The sequence below is a fragment of the Anabrus simplex genome, chromosome 1, assembly GCF_040414725.1.
Source record: "Anabrus simplex isolate iqAnaSimp1 chromosome 1, ASM4041472v1, whole genome shotgun sequence".
In the NCBI taxonomy this organism is placed as follows: Eukaryota; Metazoa; Arthropoda; class Insecta; order Orthoptera; family Tettigoniidae; genus Anabrus; species Anabrus simplex.
Genome location: NC_090265.1, coordinates 862,172,791 through 862,195,060, shown reverse-complemented (window position 1 = coordinate 862,195,060; position 22,270 = coordinate 862,172,791). Strand labels below are relative to the sequence as shown.

Sequence of the window (22,270 nt, the reverse complement as noted above, 5' to 3'; positions counted from 1 at the left end):
TTGCCATACACATGCAATGATGATAGTATAACAATCATTACAACTTATTTTTTGCATGACCAACGGTGTCGGTTACAATAAGAAAAATACAACAACAGCTATTCAGCCCGTTCCTCATGGACCTGCTAACCTGAGTGATCAAATTGAAAAAAAAGTTCCTTACAATCAGATGCTGAAGAGAAGGATTTCAAGTCACATCAATATGATAGGATATAAACTCCATGGTTTTGATCCGTACTGAATTGTGATCACTATAATAATTAAACTTTTTAATGTCATGTTGTGTGTGTGTTAATATAGTGTGATGTACCCACTCTTACCAACAGATGTGCGACAATATGTGACGTGCCGGGTCACCTTAATTTTAATATAAATACATACTTGCTCATATACTTCTCCATAAGCAATATCCCATGGGTGCCAGCCTTCAAAATTATGGCTTGAAGACAATAGTTGATAACTAATAATAATAATAATAATAATAATAATAATAATAATAATAATAATAATAATAATAATAATAATAATAATAATAGGTAATGAGACTCTAAATACACCCAGAGATGGGGTGACAGAACACTAACCATTAAGTACACACTAACTTAGAAATTAAGGATCGTAAATAAGAATTTCTCCAATAACCAATTAAATAACTATTTATTAGGATGAAAAATGTGACGGCACATATACGAACTCAACTTACGAAAGCAAAAGAAAAACTGAATGAAATAAAATTGAATAAACTGAACTGTTGCGCGGAGACTTTCAGTAATTTATGCCATTAGCTCACCATTTGTAGACTCTGTTATCTGGACACGATCTACGTAGCAACTGATGTTCGATGGACCTCTCGTGCTGGCGTTGTCATCTCTCATTGTAGGTACCAGTTCTATTTCTGATTCGTGCATAGCTTACTAACTGAACAATGACTTTCCTGACTAACACTTCCTACAGTACTCCTTTCATAAAGTTGTAATGAGTCCTAATTTTAACAGCAAAACCACCTTGGGTTACGTTCATGGAGAGAATACACTTGTATTGTTCCGTATTACAGAACTGTAATGTAACTAAATACATAATATTCTCCTGTCCTATACCAGTCAAAACCGGTCTCTTGTTCACTTTAACTCTCGTCATTGAGATAATCAGGTCTCAATGAGAGTAATTTTGAGTAGTGCTCTACTCAGATGTGAAGTGAACTAAGTTAAAATCTTCAGCAGTTAAGATCTTCTCCGATGTCCAGACGTACAGCCCTCCACCGATGTACTGATAGAATAGATTAGGATTGACCGATAGCTTCACCTCTCCAGCTCTTGGCCTGGTTGTATACGTGCTCCAAAATCTTCCTCCATGTACCACATCACAGGTCCAGTAAGATCTGATGTACTATCCCTTCTCCTCCCATCATCTTGTTCCATAACATCTATTCACATAGGTTGAACTTTCCCAGGCAATCAAAACGTCTCTTCAGAGTATGGTAATGGGCTAAAATTAGCATGGTGAGTCCGGTCACCTGACCTCGGCTACTGGAAATTTACTGCAAGCTATTAATATGATGGATGTCAAGAAGTCGTTCGTTCAGAATACGTTATAGCCATGATACAAAAAATGAGATGTGACATGGATGACTAAAAACCCTATATATAAACAATAATTAAAAATGACCCACCACTAATTAAATATATACTACTTTCCAATTAATTACACAGTTCGATAATTTTGTACATGCTGTAATGTTCCAAACATCACATTAGTATTGAAAAGGCGCACCATTATGACAGAAGTTTAATTATTATTGACATCAATATGACACACCAACAAATTTACACAATCTGAACTGAATGATTTGAAAAGAGATTTAGAGTTAACCAAAGAAAAGAGTGAATTACTTACAGATGTGAACAGTTATTTTCCAGGAGGAAGGTCAACAAATCTCAATTCTCATCTCAGCTAACAGACATGCATCTCAATGCAGTGATGAAAATAGTGTATACCAGCACCATCAAGTCTAACATTAACCAAATTATTGCCAGCAAACGTCAGCAGGACTCAGGAAATGAAAATCCACAGGCTGTTTCCAGTCATTCGACCGGGTCAGGAATGGAACAAATGAATGAAGCCCCCATCTAGCGGCGAGGATAGGAAATGTGCCAGCTGCCGAAGCCTTTCGCACTCCTCTGGGGCAATGATAAATGACTGACAGATGAGATGAAAAGTTAATGGAGAGTGTTGCTGGAATGAAAGATGACAGGGAAAACCGGAGTACCCGAAGAAAAACCTGTCCTGCCTCTGCTTTGGCCAGCACGAATCTCACATGGAGTGACCAGGATTTGAACCACGGTATCCAGCGGTGCGAGGCCGGCGCGCTGCCGCCTGAGCCACGGAGGCTGTGAATCAGGAAATAAGTGAACATAAATGGGTTGCTTTTAGGCAACTTTATTTGGTTAATGCCTGGAGTGTTCTCCCCAGAAATTTTCATCAGCTGGGTGGCAGGAATGAGTAGCTGGGCGGGGAATACTACGTAAAAACTGAATATGATAAAATTTCAATTTATTCCCCTCAGGGCATTAACAATAATAGGCAGGTAAACATTAACTGCAAAACTGAACTATTTTAGTGTTATCATGAAGAAGACACAACAGAGTATCTTGAACTTCTAGTGTTGTTCTGCTCGTTCATAATCACTCGGTTGCTGTGGAGTGCCAGATGGGTTTACTCATTCGGGACAAATATTTCAGGTTCCCTATGGGAATTAAGATCTATATCAACGTCCCAGGGAATCGAGTGCTCACATGCGATTCCACGCTAATCCAGACACTGCTAGCGCATGACACTACATGATAAGCTAAAAATGTAAATTCCGATGTAACTTGTGCAATTACGTTGACAATAATAAAGATTTTTCATTTAAATAATTTAGAGTACAGTGCACTCCCGATAATTCGTGTGTGGATAATTCGCGGGTCTCGGACAGTTACTTTTTAAAGTATTAATTCTTACACCCACTAATTATCATGCTGAGTAAAATTATCTCTGCCTAGTTTAAAAGAATTTTAATGCGATGCATGGAGACAAAATCATTGATATTTGAGGAGACTGGACTTCGTTTCTCTACGATGTAGCAGTAGGGCTGTATGCACACTGCTGCCAGAATGCTGCAAACTTGGAAACATTCGAGCATGCTGCTGCACGTGGCACAGCACAGATTACCGTAATCTTGGAAGCAGAGACAATGAAAGAGGAATGCATTCTGAATTTACCCTCCCTTTCTTCACAGCCCAAGGTCGCTGAACTGTAAGCCAAGTGAAGGGTAGGTGCGCCAGCAGCGAGTGTATTGTAGGCTACTGTATAGTACTTGAGAAATGTGAACGGAATGCGGAAGTCTTTCCGAAGTTTCGAATAAGTCAGTAGTAAGAGTTTTCAATATGAGTGGTTGAAAAATGAAATATAAAAGGTTAACAGTCAGTGAAAAACTGAAAGTTATAGAAAGACTGGAGAAAGTTAGCCTGCAAGTTTGCTGTGAGTGAAACAACAGTGAGAGACATGAAGAAGCAAAAGGAAACCCTCATCAAATTTTCTGCTAATTGTGATCGTTCATCGTTCCGGAAATCAATGAGAACATCGGACTATGCAAATCTAGACAAAGCCATGATACGGTGGTTTAATCAAAAACGAGCGGAAGGTATTCCTGTGTCCGGCCCAATGTGTGCTGAGCAAGCAAAACATTTTCACGATGCTCTTGGCTTAGAAGGCGATTTTAAAGCATCTTCTGGCTGGCTTACGCGGTTTAAGAAACGCTACGGAATACGAGAAATTGCTATTCATGGAGAGCGTCTCAGCGCAGACACGGGTGCTGCTGAAAAGTTTGCACAGGAATTTCAATCATCCATTGAAAGAGAATAGCTCGCACAGGAATTTCAATCATTCATTGAAAAAGAATAGCTTGACCTTAGACAACTTTACAATGCAGACAAAACAGGGTTGTATTGGAAATGTTTACCGTCCCGAACATTAGTGATGCAACAAGAACAGCAAGCCCCAGGCTGCAAAATATCCAAGGAAAGAATAACCATTATGGCGTGTGCTAACGCAAGTGGTGATCATAAATTAAAATTATTAGCGATAGGGAAATCCAGAAAACCCCGTTGTTTTAAACGAGAGAATGTACCTTTGCAGTACTACCATCCAAAGGCAGCATGGATGGACATACAGATATTTAAGGATTGGTTTCACAATAATTTTGTGAAACAAGTGACAGCCTACCTAATTAAGCAGTCACTGCCAATCAAAACAGTGCTCTTGATTGACAACACGCCTTCTCATCCACACGAAAGTGAACTCAACACTTTCAACACTATGCCCGTACGGGATACGGGCGCGCTGCTTTCCTGCTTCTGGACAGTGCCCGTATCTGATACGGGCGCGATTTTCTCGTGTGTTTATATCCAGCTGCACGTATCACGTACGGTTCCCGTCCCTTGGTTGGAGGTAATAGTTCATCTAGTGACCACTAGAATGCAGCAGTTATCGGGAATTTCGAACTGAAACAATAAACAGGGTATTTTCTCCTTGCCGTGACCTCTACCGAAGCACTCGGTGTGCCGTGTGCTGCGCGCGCCAAATCTGTCATGCTGTCAGCTGTGTTACTGTGTAAACATGTCTTCACGCCGGCTCAATGATAGTGATATTTTGGATATTTTATTGGGAGAAGCGGGTTCAGAGATGGACGAAAGTGATGACGACCCTGCTTACGAACCGGATAACGTATCAAGCGATGTAACCTCTATTCTCCAACATATGGACCAAGGCGTTATTGCTGCTTTAAAGAAGAACTACAGGTCATCTCTGTTACAGCAATTGGTTGAGGAAGGCATCGATATTCCAACATTTTGGAAGGTCTTCAGTTTGTTGGATGCTCTTCATGCAGTCAATAAATCATGGGACAAAATTACCGCTACTACGCTCGCACGATCATGGAAATCTGTTCTAGGTGAAGAGCAAGCATTTGCTGGCTTCAGTGATGATATTTCGAACGGGCAACGTAGTCTCGCTACGATGATATCATTACTGAAAAACCTGGATAAATGCCAAGATGCATAAGAAAGTGACATTTATTGAGTGGTTAGACGTCGATAAGGACGATTATGGTTTCAGCCATGAAAGTGAGGAGGATACTGTACAGAATTTGACAGTTGCGAGGAAGACGGAGATTCAGATGATATAGTGTGTGGGAGTGATGCAACGGAAACTCCGAAAGTTTCCCACAGCCAAGCTAGTGGCTCTATAGACACACTTATCTCTTACATAGAAAAGAGAGATGAATTTTCATTTTCAGATATTGTTTTTTCGAGAAATGCACAATCCAAAATCAGGAAAAATGAACAATCGTCTAAGAAACAAAAAGTGATGAAAGATCTTTTTCGTTAGATACGAATGTTGGCATAATCCACATGGCATTTTGAAATTTTTCTCTAGTGTGTCTTACAATACAATGTGAAGTGTTATAATTATTTTCTGCTTGTTCATAAAATACATTTCATTTTTTAACCTATGGGTTTCTTTACCAGGCTTAAAAATGACTGTGGATAATTCGCGGTTTTTGATAATTCGTTGAAGTGTGTGCATTAATTACTGCGAATTATCGGGAGTGCACTGTATTTACATTTTAACTTGGAACACAAAATTACTCAAATATGTATCGTTACATAAACCATGCGAGTTGGTCATGCGGTTAGGAGCGAGCAGCTGTGAGCTTGCATTCGGGAGATAGTGGGTTTGAACCCCACTGTCGGCAGCCCTGACGATGGTTTTCCGTGGTTTCTCATTTTCACGTAAGCTAAATGCTGGGACTGTACCTTAATTAAGGCCACAGCCGCTTCCTTCCCACTCCTAGCCCTTTCCTATCCCATCATCGCCATAAGACCTATACGTGTTGGTGCGATGTAAAGCAGCTTGAAATATTATGTAACTAGCAGCACATATCTAGGTTATGATAGCCAGGCAGTCAGTGAAAACAGTTGGGCACCAGTGCGCCCATTCGAAAGATCATAGGAAGAACACTGGTCGGTAGTGTTTAAGTAGCCTACAATTCTATTGTCTTTGTATATACCATTAATGTGTTTATTATTATTAGTTCATGTAAATTAACAATTTACGGAACCTTATTAATCATACTGGTGAAGGACAGTTCTCATTTTGAGGTAGCACAATTTGTTCGCAATGAAGGAAGGAATACTGTACACCCCTAATGCATCTCCTTCGAATTTCTCCGCTCAAGTCAGCGTGTGCCCGCTGAGACACACAGAAGTAAAGACAACCTGCATGCAGCTCATCTGACATGCGCTTAACCTTGGCATGCCTGCTCTATACAAAGAAATTGTAAGAAACACGTTGGACAAGTTTAATCAACTCTGTTGTAACATGAGCCTAAAGCTTCAGGTTTTAGTGCCACATCCGGACTACTTCCCTCCAAATTTAGGAGCCGTAAGTGAAGAGCGAGGTGAAAGGCTCCACCAGAATCTCAAAGATGCACAATGACGCTACCAGGGAAGCAAATATGATGTTCAATTGCACATGACGACCTTCCAGAGAGCACTCACGAACTTAAAACACACGCAAATTCTACAGGAACCGAAAAATACAATCGAGTAAATATGAGTAGCTTTCAATTTATGTATCATTAACTTTGCTTACTAACTTAGTTAGATTGTATGTTTCATCTCTCTAATCTGCATGCATGATTCAATCAAAGCTAAGTGAGCCACACTTCGTGGTTTTCAAACGAGATTGTAGTTTTTTTTTTTTGCTATTTTGCTTTACGTCACACGACACAGATAGGTCTTATGGCGACGATGGGATAGGAAAGGCCTAGGAATGGGAAGGAAGCGGCCGTGGCCTTAAGGTACAACCCCAGCATTTGCCTGGTGTGAAAATGGCAAACCACGGAAAACCATCTTCAGGGCTGCCGGCAGTGGGATTCGAACCCACTGTCTCCCAGATGCAAGCTCACAGCTGCGCGCTCCTAACCGCACGGCCAACTCGCCCGGTGAGATTGTAGTTTATGATGAATTCATATTGTTACCAAACAGCTGTATCCTTCAGTTATGGCTGCCTTGGACTCACTAAGCGAGTCTTTATCTGAACTTGTCAACGTGACCCAATGTCTAGAGATGGCATACTCCAGTTACAGCGGTCATGAAGGTATTTCTTTTACCTGACACTGGACCGTTTCTTCTCCTTGATTTGACCTAGTGTTCGAAAAATGATGCCGAATTGCATTGACACGGCTTTTCTGATTTACAAACATTTTATGAAAGTTTTAAAAATGCTATCATAAAATCTCCCATCCTCAAGAGATTTAATGTTCATTCATATCTTCAATAAACTCAAGGTACTTGCACTCTCAATCTTACGATACTTTAGAACTGCCTGTTTTGTGTTGTCTTTTGTTGTCTTTTAACCTGAAATGTTAGCATAATTATTCTTGAGATTTAAGGTTGCGTCTATATTTTTCCTGACTGCTCGACCTTTATATGATTTCCTCCTAAGGCATATATGATTTTCTTCCTTACTCTTATGTGTACAAGTCTCGATATGCATCCTTTTGCCTTGTACATGTGGTAAAGTGGATGTCTTGTGTACTTGTGTTTTGAGACCAAAGTACGACTTACCATTGGAAAGATGGAAAGTGCTCATGCCAAGATGTTTTGATGTTGACATATTTTTGTTGTCTGCTGATCGCAGTTCAAGCCGTACAAAGTTTGCTCTGTAATGTATGGGATGTGTTGGCAGAGGTTGTCAGTGATGGCGAGATATTGAAAATAAAAGGAACGGCTGTGGTGGCAAACCATGCATTATTAAAGGTCATTCTCTCTAATCTTTCGAGTATTTGAATTGGTGCCTTCATTATAATGATGGGTGAAGGTAGGTGGATGCAGGCACTGGAATGCTGTTTTCAGTCCTGATTTGGTATTTGGATGTCTGGATGGGTGTATGTGTGAATGGAGATTTATAGGGACATATATCAGCAGAGACAGGATTTCCTACGTTGCCATTGATGCTTTCCTATGTTTTATTGTGTGTTACGGTACCTTCTTTTATTACAGGTCATTATCCTCATGTTTGTTCCATATTGAATGATGTTGATCACAGCAATTATAATAAGAAGTATTTCTTATCCACCTATTCAATACAAATCACCTTTATTGGTGAAACATGTCCCTTAGAAGAATTAATTGTATAAAAATGTAAACACATGCCCCTTAGAAGAATTAATTGTATAAAAATGTAAACACCAATAAAGGTGATTTGTATTGAATAGGTGGATAAGAAATACTTCTTTTTATAATTGCTGTGACCTTCTTTTATTGTCGGTGAGTTTTGCCTTTTATTTGTCTTTCTTTTAATGAAATGGCCCTTGAGTCCCATTCTTTGTGTACATTTCATTGATATAGGTAACTACTTTTTTTTTTTTCTCTCTTTCTGGTGATCAGTGCCGCTTTGTTTCATCTCCCTGTTCAATCCCTGCTTCTGCCATGATCTTTTACTATTCCTTAGGTTCAGAGAATTTTCTTGAAGGTGCGAGGAAGGAATAAGTTTTAACTTTACCTGGTGGAAAGGAAGTACTCTAAATAGAACGATTTATCTGTAGATAACACCATCTTAATTCTATTCCCTTTCTGTCAATGGCTTCCAAATCTGGCACATCAGTACTGGGTATGTCATGAAGACAATCAGCTGGTTTCAGTGGTTTCAGATCGTGTAACTCATCGGATACATATGTCAATAGCCGTGAATTTATAATAGCTTCAGAATCACACAGTATCGCTAGTAACCGAAGCCTTGCCCAAATTACGACGAAGCAGTTCTTTCACCATTCCAATAAGCCTTTCCCACCACCCTCCCCACCATGCAGCAGTGGGAGGGTTGAATTTCCAAGTTATTCTTTCTACAACACAACTGGAAACTATTTCTTCCCAGTTTAACCCTTGCAAAGCGTGGTTAGCCCCTGTGAAGTTTGTGCCATTGTCGGAGTAGATAACAGACACCCTGCCCCTGCGAGCAATAAATCTTCGTAGGGCTTGTAGGAATGCGTTTGTTGACAGAGACCTGACAAGCTCAATATGAACTGCTCGAAAGACGGCGCAGGTGAATAACACGAGCCACGCCTTTTCTCCAGTTTTCAGATACAATGGTCCAGCAAGATCTACCCCGGTGACTTGAAATACTGCGGTGAAGTTAAGTCGCTCCTTGGGAAGTGGGGCAGATTGTGTATCCATTGACCTGGACCAATACCTCTTACATCTGACATAGCTCATTGTGATTCGCCTACCCAACTTTCTTCCTCCTATGATCCAGAAGTCTTCTCTAAGCATTGTTAACCCTCGAACCGGTAGCTGACGATAGTTCGGCAGGTGTGCGCCTATCTCAACCGCCGCTGACGATAGATCGTCAGGTCCACTTTACCAGTAAATACAGCTAGAAGAAGTTGTGAATATTTCTGTTAGATGGCAGCATTCACCAGGCATGTTTTCTCCTTGGAATGTGGAATGTTTCGTTGTAAAATACATCCATTTATGTGTGATATCTTTGAAACAATTGAAGGTCGCAATTCGCACAGCTTTGAAACACGTGTTGATTTTGTCGTGACTTGCTTTCATTGTTTACTGTGTGTTATGCACACACGACGGCTACATTTTCGGATTTAAATGATGAAGATATTGTAATAGAATTAAATTCATCTGTAAATTCAAGGCCTACTCCAGCAGAATGGATGTGCTGTGCCAACTGATTTAGGTTATGAATGCCCACCGGTTAGAGTTCTATCAAATACCGTACTTTTGATTGAATAATTCCTGAAGTATTAACACTATTCACTTAAAATTTGCATACCTATAATCGGAATTAATTTCTCTACAAAATATATATTTTAGAAATTTTATGAAACAAATATTCGTCATTTATATTTGATGTGTAAGTAAAAAACATTTCCTGATTTTTTTGAGGGGGCATTTAACGGGGCGGAAAATAAAATAATATTACATTAAGTGTAAATGCAAAACACTTTTCAAATAGTGCAGTTCCTGCTGAATGTTTTGGTATATTATATGTGCATATTCTGTGAATAATACATTTGTCAAAGTGACATACACCAGGTACTGCAAATTTGTGGTGCACACCCACCGGTTAGAGCTATTTCAACTACCGGTTCGAGGGTTAGTAAAGTTTGAAGTCCAATGTGCTTAGACAACGACGATGTTATCTGATGGCAGCACAATGCGGTACTTGAAGTTTTCTTTACAATCACCATAGGCTAACTTTGTTCGCAGCCTTAGAATTCCCTGACTATCTCCAAAAATCTGAGTTTTCCTTTTCATCTTTTGCTCTATGATCTCTCTCGCTAAGGCCTCACCTCCACCAACAGATAAATTCACTTGAAAATTATTTTCAAACCTAACCTTAGCTTGTAGCCAGTTCTCCCGGTACGTTTCTGCCGTGTCGAATTCCTTGGCGTCGTCTTCTTCTGTCGTTTCTTTGACACCCCTAAGTGCTTGAACCTTTTCATCCAAAGATAACATCCGCATTGCCTTATCTTCTAAAATAAGAAAGTATGTCAACATTTCTTCCGCATCTACGACTGCTTCCGATATTTTTTTATTGAAACTCGCCATGTGCTCTCGTAAATAGTCTACATATTTGTGATCTTTCCTTATTATACTGTTTAAGCTCCTCCATCTTAACTATATCCTGTCACGGTTGCCAGAAAATGTTCCTTAATAATACATTTGGAGCTTAATCTATAAGGAAAATAATTTATTGTACAGAAATATTTCCTAACACCATTATTGTAAAACAAAAACTTCCAATAGACCAAAAAAAATACACGCCTTGTGCACTTCACGACTGTCATCTCTTTTGAAACAAAACTTAAGGAAGGGCTGCCATGATACCAACCACTACAAACACATAACAGGATAGAAATCAAAATTCTCTTAACAACTAGGGTGTCCATCTATCACTAAAAGCTGCGCGAATAGTAGTTAGTGGAATGTATAACCAATAACAGCCTATTATTTGTCATGTTCTGTATACTGAAATCAGTCTCTTATTCATCAAAGATTGTTGGCTTACCTTATTTTCTAGGGTCATATCGGAAACTTTCTCGTCAAGTCCAGAAGGATCATAATGATGTGTGTCAACCCAACCACCATCGGGATCATCTGGTTCTATAATCTTTTCTTGTTCATCACAATACTCCATCTGCAAAGTGCAAATCCAACATTACAGCGTAATTACCTGCTCGTTTACCAGTTCAAATACTGAATAAATCTATTTTTTTAGAACAGTAACTTACTTGTTTACAGCGGCGAGAGCATGGGACATTGCGAGTTATAAGAAACTGTTTGTTCTGAGGAAGGTACGATTTTGCACGACTCTCATCCCCAGTAGCCCATTGCCAAGTGGGGCAGTGATGCACAAGATGATCTCCAGCAGCCACAAATTCCTCAGGAGTTAACACACCAGTCTCACGAAACTTTGATTCCTGTTTGATTGATCAAGAATAAAACTGTCAATACATCCCATAGTTATACTGGCATCACAGACAAATTTAAGAAACATGTTCTGTTTAATAGTAACATTAAAATGTTTCATTTCATGGTTATACAATAAGAACTTAACTAATGGCTAACTAATGATTTTGTTACTGGTAAGGACATAAAATGCAGACAAGCACAAGCAAGGAAGGCCTTTCTTAAAAAGGAAAAAATTAATTTGCTCACTTTGGAATTAGAAATATATTGCTTGAAGACTTGCGTCTGGAGCGTGGAATTGAATGGAAGTGAAACATGTACAATAACTAGTTCAGAAAAAGAGAATAGAAACTCTTGAAATGTGGTGTTACAGAAAAATGCTGAAGGTGAGATGGATAGATCAAATCACGAATAAAGAGATACTGAATAAAATTGGTGAGAGGAGATCGATTAGGTTAAATTTGGCGAGAAGTAGAGACAGAATGATAGGACACATTTTAAGACATCCAGGACATTTTTTGCTTCACGTCGCACCGACACAGATAGGTCTTATGGCGACGATGGGATAGGAAAGACCTAGGAATGGGAAGGAAGCGGCCGTGGCCTTAATTAACGTACAGCCCAAGCATTTACCTGGTATGAAAATGGGAAACCACGGAAAACCATCTTCAGGGCTGCCGACAGTGGGGTTCGAACCCACTATCTGGCCGCACTTAAGCGACTGCAGCTATCGAGCTCGGTACATCCAGGACTTGTTCAGTTGGCTTTTGAGGGAAGTGTAGGCGATAGAACGGTAGGGTTAGACCAAGGTATGAATATGACACGCAGATTAGAGCAGATGTACAGCGCGCGAACCTTTTCTTGAGCCCTGAGCTCCATAGTGCTAAATGGGAACTAGGGCTCAAGAAAAGGTTCGCGTAATATAGTAGGTACGTAGAAATGAAAAGGTTAGCACAGGATACGGTAGCATGGAGAACTGTATCAAAGCAGTCTATGGACTGCTAACTCAAACAACAACTTTTCTAGCTGTCTACTGCAATCCCCAGAAGTTCAATGACAGAAAAAATATTCTTATGGCTTTAAAATGTTTGCAGACCAATCTAACTAATGCCGAAAAACATTTTCAACTAGCTATACCTTTTTATAACTACATTAATGAATCATAACTGTCAAAAGACGCTTGTTTCAGTTATGAGGAATTCGATAACGGGAAGATTTTCATCACATAGGTTTGAGACTAGAAGCCCAATCTAACCAATGTCGAAGAATCTGAAGAACTCATGAATACATCTTACCTTCAAAATTGGTGTCCAATATTCTGCCACCCCCAGAGCTGCTCCTTTTACGGTATTTACAACATTCTGCATATTTACAAATTAAATTTTGGATGTCCTACTCAAAAGACGGTGTGTATTAGGCAGCTGTCAAACACAAAATTAAACAATTTCTAAATAATCTAACCAGTGCTCGTCACAGTCCTTACCACTGTGACGGTTACAGTCGTACTCTGATAATGCCAGAAATATACAAGAGAGTGCGCTAAGAAACTAGGAAATTATCAGGCTGCATCCACTATTAATTTAAATATGAATATATTTCAATGTAGGAAATTATGTTTTGGTACATAACTACAAAATTCATATATTAGATAATTTTACTTTTTAGATTTATTATACTAAATTAAACAAGAGATCGTGATTTCGTTATCGCTTACTACGTTCATGCCGTTCGTGGCGATTTTGTTTTGTTTCTTTGGTTATGGTCAGATTTGACGACTTGTCAAGGATTTTCCTAATAGCAATTTTTAAACTGTGACAGCTAAAAAAAATGTGTTTGATGACTAAATGAATGTTCACAATCACTTCAGCTGAACTTCGATATCATGGGGTGTGGTGTAATTTAATTATTTAAAAAGCAGTGTAGTGACAGATGGAAAATTTGAGAGGAGTACTTCCATAAATAAATGATGAAAGGTCAGTGGAATTACTCATTTTCTTAGAGAATGTTTATATTTCGTCGTTTGTGATATAATATTATTTTCGATAGTGTACAGGTAGGTTTTTACAAGAATTATTTCTGAGTGACGACTTGTTGAACGTGACAAACGCCTACTTCTTGCATTGGTTGTACTCGACCATCGTTTTTTCTAGCAGTTATTTCAATTATCTATAATCTGTAAGTTTTAAAAATTGTCAAAATAAACACTGGATTTGCTTTTGTTTCGTATCGTAACCAAAAACATGAAATTTGTATATCAGGAAATAGGACAGGCAACACTCCTGGAAATGCATTTTAGTTATACACTTGAAATGCTCTGAAGCAAAGGCGGGCGTGGTAGCACAGTGAACTGGGCTGCTGCGATTTGAATCCTGACCAGAATATATATGATTTTTCGACATGAAGCCGTGTTCTTGTTCGGATCCGTTGTAAACCTGCAGTTTCTACGGTTTATAAGATTAATGTCCACTTTAAATATCCAGTTTATTTTTGCTCTGTAACAGGGGCGTTAGAGGAATTGTTTTACACCATTGAAATCCTATTTGCTATATGGTAAGAAGTCAGCATTTATAGGCCTAATATTTGATAAATGATGATTGGATACTTACTTTAGTTTAAATTCAACTGGTTGGTTTTTCAACCCATGAATTAAAAAGAATTGGTAGATTATTTTTAGTCACTCTTAACCCATTCCCATAATCGCAGATATGGTATACTGTATTATTTCTTAACCAAGAGCCTTTTAAAAGTGTTGACATTGCAGACTAAATCATGTTCATTCAGCTACCATATACAGGAGAAAACTATAGAGGCTACGAGGGCAATACTCAACATACAGAACATACTCAGCTCTCTTTAGCAATGGCATTCTGAAACCACAATATCATCTGTAATTAGCAATAGGCCTATATGGTCTAGAATTCATCTGGGAAAAATTATCTAAGTGATTGTGAGAAAGAAAAAGTGAAAGCTTGTTTCCTGAAATGTACATTGAGAATAGGGAAACAGCTCTATCAAGACAAGCTAAGGAAACATTCTTGTAGCCTACTTCTGATTACCACTACCTTCTACTGTACATATAAGGCACTTCTGTGCAAGAAGAGGATGGAAATAGAAAACGACTTTCACAGTTGGAGTGCTGTGCTCAAAAGAAAGTGGGCAGAAGAGAATCAAGACCAAAGAAAATGTTGTTACGAGATATACTGTTCACGGTTTCCACAATAATGTTTGTAAAAAAAAAATGATGGTATTATCCTAATAAGAAATGTATTTGTGAATTGTGACAAAAATGTGGAGGATATCCTATAACAGATTGCCCACGTAGGACTAAATCTCTACACGATTGTAGCAAAGATTAATCCAATCAGTCAATCAATACTGATCTGCATTTAGGGCAGTCGCCCAGGTGGCAGATTCCCTATCTGTTGCTCTCCTAGCCTTTTCCTAAATGATTTCAAAGAAATTGGAAATTTATTGAACGTCTCCCTTGGTAAGTTATTCCAATCCCTAACTCCCCTTCCTATAAATGAATATTTGCCCCAGTTTGTCCTCTTGAATTCCAACTTTATCTTCATATTGTGATCTTTCCTACTTTTATAAACGCCATTCAGACTTATTCGTCTACTAATGTCATTCCACGCCAACTCTCCGCTGACAGCTCAGAACATACCATACTTAGTCGAGCAGCTCTTCTTCTTTCTCTCAATTCTTCCCAACCCAAACATTGCAACATTTTTGTAACGCTACTCTTTTGTCGGAAATCACCCAGAACAAATCGAGCTGCTTTTCTTTGGATTTTTTCCAGTTCTTGAATCAGGTAATCCTGGTGAGGGTCCCATACACTGGAACCATACTCTAGTTGGGGTCTTACCAGAGACTTATATGCCCTCTCCTTTACATCCTTACTACAACCCCTAAACACCCTCATAACCATGTGCAGAGATCTGTACCCTTTATTTACAATCCCATTTATGTGATTACCCCAATGAAGATCTTTCCTTATATTAACACCTAGATACTTACAATGATCCCCAAAAGGAACTTTCACCCCATCAACGCAGTAATTAAAACTGAGAGGACTTTTCCTATTTGTGAAACTCATAACCTGACTTTTAACCCCGTTTATCATCATACCATTGCCTGCTGTCCATCTCACAACATTTTCGAGGTCACGCTGCAGTTGCTCACAATCTTGTAACTTATTTATCACTCTATAGAGAATAACATCATCCGCAAAAAGCCTTACCTCCGATTCCACTCCTTTACTCATACCATTTAAGTTATATATATATAAATCGTTGGGGCCATCAAGGACCACGTTAAGTCTTATTGCATTTGACACTGAACTTGGCCTTCTTTAGAGCCCAAATTTCCCTCATTCTTTGTGAGTGGGCCTGCTTACGCTCCTCTGTCCAAGGGGCACCGTGTCTTCTCTTCGGTTGCTCGTTTCGGTTTAGCCCGTTCGTCAATATTTTCTTGCGGAAGAGATCTCTGTTAAAGGCGTCTTCAGCTGAGATATGTAGCATTTGCAGGTCTTCTTTGGTATTTCTAAACCAGGGAATTGTGGTTTTGGGGTTTGAATCAAAAAAGTGAAAGATTTCTTTAGTTAACTTTCTTCTGTCCATTCTTTTCAGATGACCGTAAAATTGTGCCCGTCTTTTTCTGATTGTGTCGGTAATTTTCTCTATTTTGCTGTAGACTTCCTTGTTGGATCTCTTTTGATGGATTCCATTTCTGTACTTTGATCCCAAGATTCCTCTCACAATTTTGCGTTCTCTTTTCTCCAGTTCTTTAAGGAGTCCTTTGTTGGCATTTAGAGACAGGGTTTCGGCTGCATATAGAACTACTGGCTTCAGAACTGTTTCATAGTGACGTATCTTGGTGTTTTGGGAAAGGCATTTTTTGTTAGATTGTGCGGGATGTTTGGTAGGCTATTTCCAGTTTGTGTACTCGCTCCTGAAGTGCTTCTTTGTCCAGTCCATTTTTCATGATGATCTCACCCAGGTATTTGAATTTGTCTACTCGGGCGATGTCCCCGTATTTTGTATGGAGTTTTGGTGGAGCCTCTTTGAAGTTAGTCATTACTTCTGTTTTCTCAAACGATATCTGCAAACCAGTTTGTTCGGCAATTTCCTTTAAAATTTCAACTTGAGCTCTAGCGGTTTCTATGTCGTTTGAGAGAACAGCAATATCATCGGCAAATGCTAAGCAGTCTGTTGCGATCCCCTTGGATTTGGTTCCTATTCTCAATGGACTGTAGTTGGTTTCCTGTAATCTCACCCGCCAGGTTCTGATGACATACCATTTATATATATAAGAAAACATAAAGGTCCGATAATACTGCCTTGAGGAATTCCCCTCTTAATTATTACAGGGTCAGATAAAGCTTCACCTACCCTAATTCTCTGAGATCTATTTTCTAGAAATATAGCAAGCCATTCAGTCACTCTTTTGTGCACTCATTTTTGCCAGTAGTCTCCCATGATCCACCCTATCAAATGCTTTAGACAGGTCAATCGCGATACAGTCCATTTGACCTCCAGAATCCAAGATATCTGCTATATCTTGCTGGAATCCTACAAGTTGAGCTTCAGTGGAATAACCTTTCCTAAAACCGAATTGCCTTCTATCGAACCAGTTATTTATTTCGCAAACATGTCTAATATAATCAGAAAGAATGCCTTCCCAAAGCTTACATACAATGCATGTCAAACTTACGGTATGCAACTCTTATTCCTTTTCAAGTGAATCTTCATAAATTTATTATAATCTCAAATTTGAATATTTTGTTTTGTTTGTTCATTTGGTAGTCAAACTATTTATTAAACAGCTGTTTTCCAGCAGCATTGCCTTCAGAGAAATCTTGGTGTCTCATATCATGATCATATCACAAATGAAGAGATATTTCAAACATCACTCTTGAAACACCTGCTGGCATTTGAGACTGAGTGCTGGATGCAACTTACTCTCACATTCTCCACATGGCCAAAATTTGACATCCGAAAACTCCATGGAGAGGAAAGAAGAAAAGGACATCTTTGAAGACCTTGGTGTCACATATTTCAAGAGAACCTCAGAACAGTCAGCATCTCTTTAAAACAACCAGTACAGAAGCATTGGAGAATTCTTGCTGCTCTATGTGCTTTGCACAGGACTATGTGACGATGATTATCATTATTATTAAAGATCAGTCATGGAGTGTTGCTCGTCAGATCTGAAGATCACAGATTACAGGCAGTTTTTGTGGACTTCATACAGGCATATGACTCCATTGACAGGAAAACATTGATGGGTGTTCTAGAAGAGTTTGGAGTAGACAAGAAAAGAAATTTAATCAGGCAGAAAATCAGCAATACTTACTCCAAAATAAAGTTCAGGGGAGAGATCTCTGAGCCTTTCAAAATCAGAACCGGTGTAAGACAAGGAGATGAACTCTCTACAAACATGTTCAACTGCGTTCTGTAAAAAGTCGTTAGGGAATGGAAGAAGGGAATTCCTGACAAAAAGACTTTCAGGATTGGGAGAGGTAAGGAGAGTATACTTATAAACTGTTTGGCATTCACTGATGATTTAGTGATACCCTCCAATGACATAGCAACAACTAAGGAAAGGACTGAAGAAATCCAGATGATAGCAAAGAAGACTGGGCTTCAAATTTGTAACTCATTCAGTATAATTTATTAAATTCACAAATAAAGGAACAAAGAATACATAAAATTAATAGGTGACCAAGTACAGACGTCCTTCGCTCCTTTTTTTATGGAGTAGGATTATTGTACTTTGTTTCCGTTCCTTTTGGTATTTCTTTGGATTGGAATATTGCGTTGAACAGTCTAGTGATAGCTAGTACGAGCTCCTTACCCCACTGTAAGTATTCGTTGAATATATTGTCGTTCCCTGGGCATTTTTAGTCTTTTTTGCTTCTTTTATCGCTTCACTCACCTTGCCGGGGAGGATGGGCAGTAACTTCCCTTCTCGGATGCCCTCTGGATTTTCATGCTTTTGGATCAAATTTTCTTTTTCAAGGGTGCTAGAGTACAGTTTCTCATAGAATTCTATGACAGTGGCATGCAGCGCTCTTGAGGCTAATCGTTTTTCATTTGTCCTCTTCACTCCTAATATCCAGTGTCTGCTATCCATCATCTTTTTCCTAATCTTTCTTATTGAAGTCGATCTTTCCATAACTTTCTTGACCGTGTCAGTGTCATGCTCCTTGATGTCTTTCCGAATTTCTCTTTTTTGTACGCTTGACATACAGACATCGCATCCCTGGACCCTTCTGTATGCAGATGATGTACTTGTCCAACAAACACGCCATGGACTCCAACGCCAGACACAAACTTAGAGCGAAAAATTAGCTGAGAATGGTCTGCGCCTCAACACTCAGAAAACCGAATACCTAGAATGTGGCCCCCAAAATAGTGGGACCATAAGGATCAATAATCAAGACTTGCAGAAAACCATGCATTTTAAATACCTAGGGTCAGTTGTCACTTCGAACTGTGAAACCACTTTTGATACCCGAGCGCAGGTAAATGCAGCTTGGCTCAAGTGGAGACAAGTCACCGGAGTCCTCTGCGATAAAAAGATACCTCACCATCTAAAGGCAAAAATTTACAAGACCGTGGTACACCCAGCAGCTCTTTACGGGGCAGAGTGTCGTCCAGTGACAAAAAAGCATGAGCAGACTCTTCATACAATGGAAATGAAGATGCTTCGATGGACTCTTGGACTGACTCAATGTGACCGCATAAGAAATGCAGATCTTCGACAAAGGCTTGGCGTCGCTCCAATTGTGGAGAAAGTGAGGGAAGCACATCTCTGTTGGTACAGTCACGTTATGAGAAGGCATGATGGCTCAATTGCAAAAACAGCTCTCCAAGCTGATCCGGGAGGAATATGATCACGTGGAAGGCCTTTAAAGCGGTGGACTGTCAATATCAAGGCTGACATGCATGATGTTGGTTTAAAACCTGAAGATGTCAGCAATAAGATGAAATGGAGGAGATGTTGCAAAACAGCGGACCACATACTTTGGGATAAACGCTAGGAAAGAGAGAGTTCAACTCTGCATATTCAGACTTTTTCTAATGGTTGACTTCTGTCCCCGGTTTCAATTTCTCTCTCTCTTCAATCAATCTTCTGGTGCTCTCCTTCAGCTTATTTATCTTTCCTGCCTCCCCCCTCGCCCCCCACCCCTCCATTAAGGATACTTTTGCAGTGTCTGTTATGCACTTACTCAGTTTGTTATGTAGGTTCTGTGGGTTAAAGCCCTTTTGTTAATCTAGTTCTTGCAGATTCTTCATCAGTTCGTTTTTATACTGGCTTTAGTTGACCCTTCCAGGGTTGTCCCTTTGAGCTTTGAAGTATAGGGGTCTTTTCTTTGGAATAAGCATTTTCAGGCGAACCATTCTATAATCAATGTCTAGTTTCAGTCCATTGATAACTTGGATATCCTTAATGCCCTCTAGCTTGTCTGTCAGTATGAAGTCTATTTCATTTTTTATTTTCCCGTTTTGAGCTAGCTATGCCTATCTATTACTTGTTTTCTTTTCCCTTGAAAAAATTGTATTTACGCCAGGCTGAGTGGCTCAGACAGTTGAGTCACAGGCCTTCTGAACCCAACTTGGCAGATTTGATCCTGGCTCAGTCTGGTGGTATTTGAAGATGCTCAAATACATCAGCCTCGTGTCGGTAGATTTACTGGCACGCAAAAGTACTCCCATGGGACAATATTCCGTCACCTCGGCTTCTCCGAATATCTTTAAAATGTGCTAGTGGGACGTAAAGCGAATAATATTATCATCGTTAAAGATGTTTACGACTTTTAATCTTTGCCCCCTGTGCAAACTGTATTAGCCTCTCCCCTCTTTCATTCCTTGATCTGTAACCTTAGAGTCCTATCTGTTCTTCTTCATCTGTTTTACTGTTGAAGTCCCCAGTTTCAATGGTTTTATCCTCTTTTTAAAGCCTAGTGTGTCTTGTAGAAGCTCATAGAAATTTTCTATTTTTCCTCTATGCTAACTTCTGTAGCTGAGGATAGACTTGGATCATAATGTGTGTATTCCTATTTAATTTCAGGGATAGTACAATTATTCTTTCAGAAATCCCTCTTATTTCTTGTATGCAGTGTTTTAGTTGTTTTATTATTATGAACCCCATCCCTTTTTGGCCTTTCGTTTCACCTATTTCTTCATATTTTCTCACCTCACTGAGATTTAATACGTCAAATTTTATGTCGGTGCATTCTGGAGTACTGTTTCTTTTTCTTCCGTTCTCAGAGATCTTACATTCAAGGTGATGATTATTAGCTCTTCCCTGTTCACATTGTGTAGTGTTTTAGTACATTTCACCTCCTGGTTTTTTGTATTGAAATCTTTCCAGTTTATTCATTGACCGTTTATAAGGATCTTCTGATAACCTACTTTTACATCATTGTTGCTTTTCCCTCTCTCTTCCCTAGCTTTCCTTCTTAGTGCTGCTTGGATCTCCCTCTTGGTCTTGTAAGGTCATCATCTATATATGCCTCCCCTAACATTGTCTTATTTTTAAATGTTCTTAACTTGTCTTCAAATTTCTTGAAGGTGACTCTCACATTCCTCTGTTGATTTTATATTTTGCTATGTAGACTTCATTTTCTGTTAAACCTACATCTATCATACCCATGATCTCCTTAGCCTTGCATCAGACTAATTACTTGAGATCTTAAAATTAGTTTTTGTTTGTTATATGGTTCATTGCTAACACTAATTTTCACAGAGATACATTGGATGAACCATGTGAGGTATGCTAGTCCAAGCTTAGAAATCTGAGGTATGATCATTAAGGTTTACTTTGCAGTCTGACACCGTGGTTAGCTGGTTTGAGTCCCATTGGTGAAAAAAACTGTCACCATCAGAATGTTGATTGGCAGAGGAAGAGACATGGTGGTATAAAATTCCTAATTACTAGATTGCATGCCAAAAGCCTGAGTTCAATTACAAACCTCTGAAGTGTTCATATGAAATGAGGGCATATGTCGCTGTTGATGGTGATTTGTCTGTCGGACCGAGCAAGTGGTTGCGTGGTTTGGGTCACATAGCTATCAGTTTGCATTTTGGAGATAGTGGGTTTGAACCCTATTGTCGGTAGCCCTGAAGATCGTTTTCCATGGTTTCCCATTTTCACACTAGGCATGCCGGTGATGTACCTTAATTAAGACCATGGTTGCTTCCTTCCCACTCCTAGCCCTTTCCTATCCCACAGTCATCATAAGATCTATCTGTATCAGTGCGCCGTAAAGCAAATTGTAAATTGTCATCTGGGGAAGATGAGTCTTCAGCAGAACCATGTTATTCAACAAGAGTAGGCTTTGTGCTGACACCAGATTTAACTCTCTTCCCACCTCATCACAGACACATACGTGCAGGTCGCCCTTGGGTGTCTACTAGAAAGACCTGCTCTAGGCTTCCCTAGAGGCCACACAATCACCTGAGATATAGTTAGATGGCAAATATAAGTGTATTGTGTTTTGGTCCACAAGTAGACTTATTGTAGCTGAAAGTGATGCGACATAATACACCTATTTGTTCTACAGAAAAACTTCAGTGACTAAAAATTGATTTATTTATGTTCTGCTTAAAATAACAAACATCACTAGGAGAAATGAGTGGATTTCCAGGTCTTTAACTGCCATGTTTGTAGTGTATAAGGGAATGAGTTTGGTTTCAATTTACAAAGTTGATCATATTTTCAGCAAGGTA

General features: G+C 39.3%; 2 protein-coding genes across 2 annotated transcripts in view; one reads left to right on the top strand and one right to left on the bottom strand.

Moving 5' to 3' along the window:
• Window positions 1-13,028, bottom strand: part of Atg3 (Autophagy-related protein 3) — a 51,140-nt gene extending 38,112 nt beyond the window's left edge. Inside the window, exons 1-3 of the mRNA XM_067147874.2 lie at window positions 12,827-13,028; window positions 11,354-11,542; window positions 11,131-11,259 (exon numbers count right to left, since the gene is read on the bottom strand). Coding sequence (XP_067003975.2) covers window positions 11,131-11,259; window positions 11,354-11,542; window positions 12,827-12,898 — 390 coding nt within the window. The 5' untranslated portion in view covers window positions 12,899-13,028. The remainder of the gene's footprint in view (window positions 1-11,130; window positions 11,260-11,353; window positions 11,543-12,826) is intronic.
• A 270-nt stretch (window positions 13,029-13,298) lies between these two features.
• Window positions 13,299-22,270, top strand: part of Rubicon (run domain Beclin-1-interacting and cysteine-rich domain-containing protein rubicon) — a 178,532-nt gene continuing 169,560 nt past the window's right edge. The window contains exon 1 of the mRNA XM_067136464.2: window positions 13,299-13,504. The gene's annotated coding sequence lies outside the window, so the exon portion shown is untranslated. The remainder of the gene's footprint in view (window positions 13,505-22,270) is intronic.